This window comes from Oncorhynchus masou, chromosome 21 (assembly GCF_036934945.1).
Source record: "Oncorhynchus masou masou isolate Uvic2021 chromosome 21, UVic_Omas_1.1, whole genome shotgun sequence".
NCBI lineage: Eukaryota > Metazoa > Chordata > Actinopteri > Salmoniformes > Salmonidae > Oncorhynchus > Oncorhynchus masou.
The window spans coordinates 38,726,385-38,738,032 of NC_088232.1; the positions used below are offsets into that span (position 1 = coordinate 38,726,385).

Consider the following 11,648-nt stretch of genomic DNA (forward strand, 5'->3'; position numbering starts at 1 on the left):
TTCCCAAAGCCAGACCTTCCTCCCTGTGGGACTCAGTTGTGACAGGTCTTAATTGGGCTTGGGCGGTATACCGTATGTCGGTGGTATTTGGTAAAAGCCATGGGATGATTTTTACATACCGTCAATATCATCAAAACTATTTCCTGGATTTTTAAAAATACATTTCAATATTTGTATTTACCTGCAGTCAACTTGTGCAATACTTTAGGAGATCAAGCAGGTTGCCAAGAGTGCACAAAGCTGTCATCAAGTCAAAGGGTGTGGCTACTTTGAAGAACCTTAAATATAAAATACATTTTGATTTGTTTAACCATTTTTGGGTTACTACATGATTCCATGTGTTATTTCATAGTTTGTGTCTTCACTATTATTCTACATGGTAGAAAACAGTCAAAATAAAGAAAACGCCTACTCATTCAAGGGGTTCTTTATTTTTACACACACACACACACACACATGGGTTCTTTATTTTTGTATATTTGCCACTGCTTGACAAAAACATTTTTGGTGGGCAAACAGGCGATCGACCAAACAGTCGACCAGTCGACTAAATGTTGTCAGCCCTAATCACAACTTTGTTCATTTGAACAATTTTTCTCAACTAACTTTCGCTTGTAAATGTCCACACTCAAAAGAAAATAACATTCGGTAGCTACTGGATATGCTTGTATAACTTTATGATCTGGATTTGCAATTAGGTTTGTTCGTTTTCGCTCGTTAGCATTTAGGTAACCGCGTCAATGTGATTTCACTATTAGTTTGTGACAATTTTGTTAGCATTTTGTTAAGAGGCCCAACAAGCTTTTCTTGCATTTTTAGCACCCCCTTTTGCGCTATGCCGTAAATCCCAGTATGAGAGTAAGATGATATGACAATATAAAAATCTGGATACCACTCAAGCCTTGTCCTGATCTCTTCCAACCCGTTAGTGGAAATCTTGGATGTTTCTGTAGCGGTTCCTAAGACTGTTCATAAATGATTCAATAGTAGGGTTCCAGATAAACAACCACTGCAGGTACACATTTAATTGTTCTTAAAATCAGGACATACAAATGTACATCTACATTTTAGACATTTAGCAGGAGCTCTTATCCAGAGCGATTTACAGTAGTGAGAGCATACATTTTCATACTGGTCCCATGGGAATCAAACCCACAACCCTGGCGTTGCAAGCACCATGTTCTACCAACAGAGCCACAGCAAATGTTGTTTCCTTTCCCCCAATCTAATCAACACACTTCATTAGTAGACTTGCTGCACCAAAGCCTGCACTTCTACAGTATATCAGCTTAATGGAAATGGCCATGGCCAAACTGAACTATAGACCACAGACTTGATGTTGACTCCTAAACGTCACAAACACCAGCTAGCATTAGCCTCAAGCCACGCAGCTAGAGGTGAGCCTTACTCCATAGTCCCGGGCACTGACCTGAGCACCCAACACAGCATCTAGCCTGTGCACCTTGGCCAAGATGGGGATTATAGCCTGGCCGAAACACAGCATCTAGTCAGTACACAATTGTCAAGATGGGAACTAGATATCCCTGCTGGACGTCACACTCATTACCGTATGTCACAGTTGTCATACGTATTTATTTACCCAGAAGTAGGTCTGTGCTGACTCTGCATTAGGTGATGGGCCTAGTACTCTGTTGTTTGGCAAAAAATCATGGTTTTCTACTGTACTTGACATCATGAATCCAGAAATATCAAGCCCGTTCTGTGAAAGAACACCATCTAAGCCTAAATGACTGACAATGGCACTCTGAGGCCTGTGTGAGGTGGGAATAAAGAGGGCAGCTGTATGCCAGCTGCATTTTATCATGGCACACATTGTTTGAAATGCTAATTGCCTGGGGATCATGGCACAGTGCTTCTTTATACTGCCAGATGCTTATCTTGGTGCTGTACCAAGCTTAGGGACGTCACACCCACACCGGCCGGCCAGCTCACTGGCAGGAATAGGAGTGGACTGAGCTGACCCTGATCTTAAGGTAAAGACAGATAGTACACTGAGTATACCAAACATTAGGAACACCGTCCTAATATTGAGTTGCACCCTCCTCTTTTGCACTCAGAACAGCCTCAATTCATCGGGGCATGGCCTCTACAAGGTGTCGAAAGAGTTCCACAGGGATACTGGCCCATGTTGACTCCAATGCTTCCCACAGTTGTGTCAAGTTTACTAGATGTCATTTGGGTGGTGGACCCTTGAACTGTTAAATGTGAAAAACCCAGCAGCGTTGCAGTTCCACACAAACCGGTGCGCATGGCACCTACTACTGTACCCCGTTCAAAAGGCACTTCAATATTTGTTCTTGCCCCTTCACCCTCTGAATGGCACACATACACAATCCAGATCTCAAATTTCTCAAGGCTTAAAATCCTTATTTAACCGATCTACATTGATTGAAGTAGATTTAACAAATTACATCAATAAGGGATCTTAGCTTTCACCTGGATTAACCTGCTCAGTCAATGTCATGGAAATGGTTGTTAAATGTTTTTTACACTGTGTTTATACACTAGTTAACATCAGAATTATGGGTAATATTTTATTGTAGCTAATGTATGATATAAGTTATTCTGGTCACTAGACCTAGGCCAGGCCTATAGAGTCCAATGATTCACACAGGAACAGACAAAATTACAGTATGACTGTCTGGAATTGGCAAGTCTAACAGGTACACCATAATAACGGACAACCATGGGAGTGGCACTGAGGAAACTGTTACATAAGATCAGGCCAAGCTGCGCTCTCTTCTGTTCCTCAGCCTCACCCACAGAACCAGTGTCAGCCCTGAGCCCTGCAGGCCTGGTGAGAGAACTGGGGCTAGCCGAGCTGCACCCTGCCAGGGAGATAATGACAAACTGTCATCCTAATGGCAACACTAGACAGACACAGACCTGCTAATGGCTGTCTAGTGTCACCTAACCTGTATAGCACAGTTCACACCTACGCCCAGCTATTCACAATGGATTTGAGATTGCCGCTTCTGGCACAGGACTTGATATCCATACCAGAGTCAGGCCAATGGCAGAGGATTGAAATGCCACTGACTGTGAATCCCATTACTGAGCTAAACATAAGCCTAGTCTGGATCTTCACTAAAGCTGTAGTATTAAAATGATCTGAAAAAGTATTATTGACTCATTTGGCTGACAACAATAACATACAATGAGGTACTCCCCTCAGTCATTCATTGCTTCCGTTGGTTAGGCCTATGTGGTTTCCAATGTCACTGATGTCAATGTGAATTACAACAATGACCCACCTTTCTCTATGGTATGAAATGACTAGCCTTGTCCTACAGTGTGTGAGCCTTTTCAAAAGGAACAATGCACTGTTTAATGTGAGCTTAATGAACACATTCTCAATCTCAACATAATAGACTTCAAGGCGGGGCAGAAGGTGTATTTCGCCCTGTGATATTCATTGCGATAACTTAGGCCTAACTTCTTCAGCGAGTAGGCAGATCAGAAATATTTTAAATAGCTGTGTCTCTTATTCGAGGGCTTGACAACTTCACTAAATGCAGTCCAGTACAAGCATTGCAAGAACTCCAGCATATGAAAAATAATGCCCTGAAGGCAGGTTGCTTGTTATCATTACAGAGGCTCTTTGAGAGTTTATTTACAGTCAGAGTGCTACATGAACTGCTCAAATGACACCCATCAAGGAGGTAGACGATTGAACGTGCGTAGATGTAAATGACATGGAAATTTAGACTGGTTTAGTTTTCTGATAAGCTGGTGTCCAGAGAAAGTGAGTAGGCTGATTGTAAAGCTCAGCCTGTACCTCAAAGAACATACACAGACTTTCTAAAATAGACTACTCAGTCACATAGGCTAGCCTGACTGTCATTTATTAATGCAGCCTAGCTAAGATGTGCATCTAAATTCTGACGCATTAGCAGAATCACAGCAATACGCTTGTTTCCTATGGTACGTTGAACATGGAAAAGTGTTCGAAAGTAGGCTACACTGTGGACAGGGGTTAAAGATAACGAGTTCAAAGCTATCCAGTGTGTTTTGAAAAGAGGAAAATCACATGCCAAGAGGTCTCAGCTTGACTCAACAGGGAAAAGGAGCTTGTTGAGTGGGTTTCCGATGTGGCAGTCATTGTTTCCCCAGAGCTTTACCTCCTAACAGCAGCTATCCCATTTGACCCTGACCCCACCAACATTCACAGCAAAAACATGGAGAGGATGAAGTGACACTGTGGTAAACATTCCCTCTGCCTTTTACACACACACACACACACAGTTATCACCAACAACACTTGCACTTATTTACCATTGTTCCCATGGAGGCTACCTGCTGTTTTAGGTCAAGGAAGTTGTTTACACTGCATCTTAGAAAAATTAATAATAAAGCAAATTCTCTCTGAATTGTTGTCTAGGCTTTTTCCATTGCCTTTGAGGTAAGGAATAGTTAAGGAATAGCCATGCACAGCTAAGATGGACGGGGGAGGTGTGTGATCAGGTGGTCGAGCAGGCTCCTGTAATTAACAACCTCAGCCAGATCCAGCCAGGCATGACCAGAAAATAAACATGCAGCCGCTCTCATACTCAACATGACATACATGCTAACTGGGCACAAAACCAACGCAAAGAAGCACTTTTAGGGCAAATGGACCAGGAGCTATTCCTGGCCTTGCGACTGACCATAGCCTAGTGATGTCATGCTATGATACTGGGCTTAAATCAAACTTAAGTCAAGCGGAATCAACATGGATAGGGGTAATGGTTTCAGGATGTCCCTGACATTTAGAAGAACCTTTAATATCTTGATATCAAAAACATTTTAAGTGGCATGTTTTATCTTTCGGTAAGAACAAAGGGAGTGCAGTGACATTTGCCTGTGTTCTTTCGTAAGTGTGTGTCTGAGTTCTCATTAACAAAAAGGCCTTTTGAACATGAAAATCACATTGTTTTCAAAGCTTTCAACATCATTTATAGCAGCACACATCATGGTGAGCAGTGAGCAATAATAAAATAAAAAATAGGCCAAAAAAAAAAAAATAGGCCAACCTAAACTGTGTAAAGCAGCACCTTATCACTCATCTCCACTTCCTGTCCACATCGGGAAAAGCTAGCACCAGACCAGGAGGAAAACCTTCCTATGCTGCAAACACCGACTGCAGTAGGGGGATGGTCATTGAACGTCAATAAGGAGGGCCAGCTATCAGCCACTGCAAACAGACCTACTACTTACTGTATATTATCTGTCCTGTTTCAGAGTCACTTTACCACTACCTACAGTGGGGCAAAAAAGTATTTAGTCAGCCACCAATTGTGCAAGTTCTCCCACTTAAAAAGATGAGGCCTGTAATTTTCATCATAGGTACACTTCAACTATGACAGACAAAATTAGAAAAACAAAATCCAGAAAATCACATTGTAGGATTTTTAATTGATTTATTTGCAAATTACAGTGGAAAATAAGTATTTGGTCAATAACAATAAAGTTTCTCAATACTTTGTTATATACCCTTTGTTGGCAATGACAGAGGTCAAACATTTTCTGTAAGTCTTCACAAGGTTTTCACACACTGTTGCTGGTATTTTGGCCCATTCCTCCACGCAGATCTCCTCTAGAGCAGTGATGTTTTGGGGCTGTTGCTGGGCAACACGGACTTTCAACTCCCTCCAAAGATTTTCTATGGGGTTGAGATCTTGAGACTGGCTAGGTCACTCCAGGACCTTGAAATGCTTCTTATGAAGTCACTCCTTCGTGCCCGGGCGGTGTGTTTGGGATCAATGTCATGCTGAATGACCCAGCCACGTTTCATCTTCAATGCCCTTGCTGATGGAAGGTGGCTCAGTCGGTAGAGCATGGCGCTTGCAACGCCAAGCGTCGTGGGTTCGATTCCCGCTGGGGCCACCCATATGTAAAAGTAGTGGCCCCAGCCGACTTGTAAGTCGCTTTGGACAAAAGCGTCTGCTAAATGGGATATATTATTATTATTATTTATTTAAAAAAAAAAAAATCACACGATACATGGCCCAATTCATTCTTTCCTTTACACGGATCAGTCATCCTGGTCCCTTTGCAGAAAAACAGCCCCAAAGCATGATGTTTCCACCCCCATGCTTTACAGTAGGTATGGTGTTCTTTGGATGCAACTCAGCATTCTTTGTCCTCCAAATACAACGAGTTGAGTTTATACCAAAAAGTTATATTTTGGTTTCATCTGACCATATGACATCTTCCAATCTTCTTCTGGATCATCCAAATGCTCTCTAGCAAACTTCAGACGGGCCTGGACATTTACTGGCTTAAGCAGAGGGACACGTCTGGCACTGCAGGATTTGAGTCCCTGGCGGCGTAGTGTGTTACTGATGGTAGGCTTTGTTACTTTGGTCTCAGCTCTCTGCAGGTCATTCACTAGGTCCCCCCGTGTGGTTCTGGGATTTCTTATGATCTTTTTGACCCCACGTGGTGAGATCTTGCGTGGAGCCCCAGATCGAGGGAGACTGTCAGTGTTCTTGTATGTCTTCCATTTCCTAATAATTGCTCCCACAGTTGATTTCTTCAAACCAAGCTGCTTACCTATTGCAGATTCAGTCTTCCCAGCCTGGTGCAGGTCTACAATTTTGTTTCTGGTGTCCTTTGACAGCTCTTTGGTCTTGGCCATAGTAGAGTTTGGAGTGTGACTGTTTGAGGTTGTGGACAGGTGTCTTTTATACTGATAACAAGTTCAAACAGGTGCCATTAATACAGGTAACGAGTCGAGGACAGAGGAGCCTCTTAAAGAAGAAGTTACAGGTCTGTGAGAGCCAGAAATCTTGCTTGTTTGTAGGTGACCAAATACTTATTTTCCACCATAATTTGCAAAATAATTCATTAAAAATCCTACAATGTGATGTTCTGGATTTTTTTTCTCATTTTGTCTGTCATAGTTGAAGTGTACCTATGATGACAATTACAGGCCTCTCATCTTTTTAAGTGGGAGAACTTACACAATTGGTGGCTGACTAAATACTTTTTTGCCCCACTGTATACGTACATACACTACATGACTGAAAGTATGGACACCTACTTGTTGAATATCTCATTCCAAATACATGGACATTAATATGGAGTTGGTCCCCCCTTTGCTGCTATAACAGCCTCCACTCTTCTGGGAAGGCTTTCCACTAGATGCTGGAACATTGCTGAGGGGACTTGCTTCCAGTCAGCCACAAGAGCATCGACAAACCATTTCTGTATGGACCTCGTTTTGTGCACGGGGGTATTGTCGAGCTGAAATCGGAGAGGGCCTTCCCCAAGCTGTTGCCACAAAGCTGGAAGCACAGAATAGTCTAGAATTTCATTGTACATTGTAGCGTTAAGATTTCCCTTCACTGGAAGTAAGGGGCCTAGACCGAACCATGGAAAACAGCCCCAGACCATCAGTTGGCACTTTGCATTGGGACAAGTAGCGTTCTCCTGGCATCCACCAAACCCAGATTTGTCTGACGGACTGCCAGATGAAGTGTGATTCACTTCACTCCAGAGAATGTGTTTCCACTGCTCCAGAGTCCAATGGCAGCAAGCTTTACACCACTCCAGCCGACGCTTTGCATTTCACATGGTGATCTTAGGCTTGTGAGCAGCCGCTCGACCATGGAAACCCATTGCATGAAGCTCCCAACGAACAGTTGTTGTGCTGACGTTGTTTCCAGAGAGTGTTTGGAACTCGGTAGTGAGTGTTGCAACTAAGGACAGACTATTTTTACATGCTATGTGCATCAGTGCTCCCGTTCTGAGCCGACCACTTCACAGCTGAGCCATTGTTGCTCCTAGAAGTTTCTATTTCACAACAACAACACTTACAGTTGACCGGGGTAGCTCAAGCAGGGCAGAAATTTGACGAACTGACTTGTTGGAAAGGTGGCATCCTATGACTGTGCCACGTTGAAAGTCACTGAGCTCTTCAGTAAGGGCAAGCAACTGCAAATGTTTGTCTATGGAGATTGCATGGCTGCGTGCTCAATTTGATACACCTGTCAGCAATGGGTGTGGCTGAAATAGCCAAGTCCACTAATTTGAAGGGGTGTCCACATACTTTTGTATATATAATGAATATAATGTATTTACCTCAACTACCTCGTACCTCTGCACATCAACTCGGTACTGGTACTCCCTGTATACAGCCACGTTATTACCCGGTACTCCCTGTATACAGCCACGTTATTACCCGGTACTCCCTGTATATAGCCACGTTATTACCCGGTACTCCCTGTATACAGCCACGTTATTACCCGGTACTCCCTGTATACAGCCACGTTATTACCCGGTACTCCCTGTATACAGCCACGTTAATACCCGGTACTCCCTGTATACAGCCACGTTAATACCCGGTACTCCCTGTATATAGCCACGTTATTACCCGGTACTCCCTGTATACAGCCACGTTATTACCCGGTACTCCCTGTATATAGCCACGTTAATACCCGGTACTCCCTGTATATAGCCACGTTAATACCCGGTACTCCCTGTATATAGCCACGTCAATACCCGGTACTCCCTGTATATAGCCACGTTATTACCCGGTACTCCCTGTATATAGCCACGTTAATACCCGGTACTCCCTGTATATAGCCACGTTAATACCCGGTACTCCCTGTATATAGCCACGTCAATACCCGGTACTCCCTGTATATAGCCACGTCATTAGCCGGTACTCCCTGTATATAGCCACGTCATTAGCCGGTACTCCCTGTATATAGCCACGTCATTACCCGGTACTCCCTGTATATAGCCACGTTATTACCCGGTACTCCCTGTATATAGTCAAGTTATTACCCGGTACTCCCTGTATATAGCCACGTTATTACCTGGTACTCCCTGTATATAGCCACGTTTGTATTTTTTTAATCGTTATCATTATTTGTTATTCACAATATATTTACTCCTTTGTTGTAACTTTATCCTTGCATTGTTAGAAAAGGACCCGTAACTAAGCATTTCACTGTGACAAATAACATTTGATTTGCCTTATTTTTACCCACACATGAGGACAAGTAAAACAGAAGTAACAGACTGCCTCGGCCCGCTGTTGACCTCTATCTTGATTCTTGACAATACAAGTCTTGACATTGAATCTGCAGTGTCAGCAGGAAAGTGCCCTGATATGCCGAAAGTGTAGCGGTAGCCCATTAACCATTTATGCACTACTTCAGCAATTGTAATACAGTGGTTGTGAGATGAAGATTCGTACACAGAAGTAGTATATAAAGTGGTTGACGGTTAGGATCATCCCAGATATAGGGGTTATATAGGTCAGCGAGCAGGATTCAGACAAGGTGAGTAAATTGCAAAGGTCCAACTAGCGTAACCGGCGTGAAGTGGCTAGCTCGGTAGCGGGTGCGCGCGAATAGCGTTTCAATTGGTGACGTCACTCGCTCTGAGACTTGAAGTAGTCGTTTCCCTTATTCTGTAAGGACCGCGGCTTTCGTGGAGTGATAGGTAACTATGCTTCGTGGGAGCTGATGTGCGCGGAGGGTCCACTGGTTTGAGCCCAGGTAGGGGCGAGGAGAGGGCCGGAACTCCCTGTATATACACTAACATACCGCATCAAAGTGAGCTTCATGAAAACACCATACGAAGACGGTGGGAGTCGTTTTTTTTCTCCCTATTTAGCAATATTGACAAACATCCCTTGTCTGCCATGGATGTTAAATACAATTATATTTTAACTTACTCTGCAAAATGTCAGTGGGGTTGGTTATTAATTCTGACAAAATATCAACAGGAAATGATTATTAAATGCAGTTATCTGTTTGTGACAATCAACATTTGTTTGCGCATCACTTAAGGCACGTGCACATGACAGAAGTACATGCACGCGGTGCATGCATACAAATCGAAGTCTTACAGGTGTTTAGTTTACATGGTTGTGTGCTCGATGGCAGTACCTGCACTCCAAAAACTCGGGTATATAATTTATATTTTGTCTCAAATTTCGAGTACTAGAAGGACCAACCGGTAGAGTAACTTTAAATGTACTTGTATCCAGCATTCTGGCTTGTAATGAACGTTTTTGCAGTACTTAATTTCAGGCTGTGGCTACAAACAATGCCTATGTTGTTAGTGTAAACTGGCGATCTAAGTTACATTACAATAAGTTAAACAGTGGCTGTGTTTGCTAGCCCTTGAAGGACGAAGTTTATAGTTAACAATTGCAGCCAACTTGCATAACAAAACTGGTTATCTAGTTAGTACCAGTGATATTAAGCTAAGTACCCTGTTAGCACAAAGCTAGGTGGTTAAAGGTAATGCGTTGGTTTTTGAAAACCTGCCTGCTGTGCTGCTGACTGGCATGCTAATCAATTAATTTAGCCAGCCGTTCTACAATGACATTGTGGCTTGCTAGTTAGACAGACGCGCTAGCCACAAGGGATGGCTTGGCTTAATAACGTTAGCTAACACGTTCCACGTTTATATCAGCGTGACGACAAATCAATGTATTCGACGTTGTAAAAAACATTGAACTCAAAAAGGTATGCACCCATGTTGCTAGCTACAGAGCCATCTAACGTTAGTTAGCTTGCTTGGAGGCAGGTACTATCAATAATCAAGCGAGCGAGCCACTGCTCGGTGCAGCAGCAAAGCTCGTTGACGTTTTACTCACCTAACAGTGTGCGGAGGTGCTTCAGTCGGGTCAATACATCCTTCTTTGGGTCCAGAACTTTCTGTGTAGATTTCTTGACGTCTCCATGGCCCCTTCGAGTGAACATTCCGCTGTAAAACGCAATCTGGAATTAGCTACGTCTTTTTTAACATGCAGTCAGCCTATGATTTGACAGTGCCACTTTCCTCACCACCGCTCTATTCTTTCTCGGCAAACATACGTTTCGCCGCTAGTCACCTCCCTTTTCGTGGTTTTGTAAACACGGAAGCGCAGCTCGTTGCGTGGCCACGCCCCCTGTTGGACGTAACCAGCAAGCACTTGTCCAATGCTTACAATTTTTCACATAAATGTAATAATGTACTGGCTCTGATATGATTATTAAAGTCAGATTCTGTAGTTTTGCCAATTTTGTTTGGTAAACTAAACTGAGGCGAGAGATGGGAGTTGGAGAAATGCACCACTCTCAAATTCATTGACAGTCATAATCTTCAGGGCACTAAGCACCACAATGCATACTAAATAAATACTAAACACAAAGCATAGTGACTTTATAAAAACAACTGGCTAGTCTGTACTCGCTAGTCTTTCTAGCATCATAGCCTATACAAGCCAGTTGTTTTTATAAAGTCAATATGCTTTGTATCTAGTATTTATTTAATATACCTGTATAGGAAGTGTCCTTGCAGTTTAGAAGATTAAAGCCATATTCCACTTTGTACATGGTTTATGGAGCCATATCGTTTGGGGGGGGGGGGGGCATGTTCATATGGGAAGGCATTGTCTGATAGAACAATGCCATTAAATTATGCCTCCCGTCAGAACATGCCCCCCTATAGATCCGCACCTTTTTAATTAACCTTTATTTCAGCAGGTGAGTCCATTGAGAACCTATTCTCATATTCACTGGCTAAAGGCAAACGATTTAAATGTAATGAAGAATTATTCTAATCTAACCCCTGAATATTTAGGAATTTAAAAATACTAAAATAAAGTGGATTTGTTGTGTGCTTTAGTTTTTTCATGCCAA

At 42.9% G+C, this 11,648-nt stretch overlaps 1 protein-coding gene across 3 annotated transcripts in view; it reads right to left on the reverse strand.

Annotated features, from left to right (window-relative positions):
* Positions 1 to 10,822, reverse strand: part of LOC135508322 (ral GTPase-activating protein subunit alpha-2-like) — a 227,279-nt gene extending 216,457 nt beyond the window's left edge. For all 3 annotated transcript variants that reach the window (XM_064928424.1, XM_064928422.1, XM_064928423.1), the window contains exon 1: positions 10,622 to 10,822. In XM_064928424.1, the coding sequence (XP_064784496.1) occupies positions 10,622 to 10,727 (106 nt within the window). In that variant the 5' untranslated portion in view covers positions 10,728 to 10,822. The remainder of the gene's footprint in view (positions 1 to 10,621) is intronic.
* Positions 10,823 to 11,648: the final 826 nt, after the last annotated feature.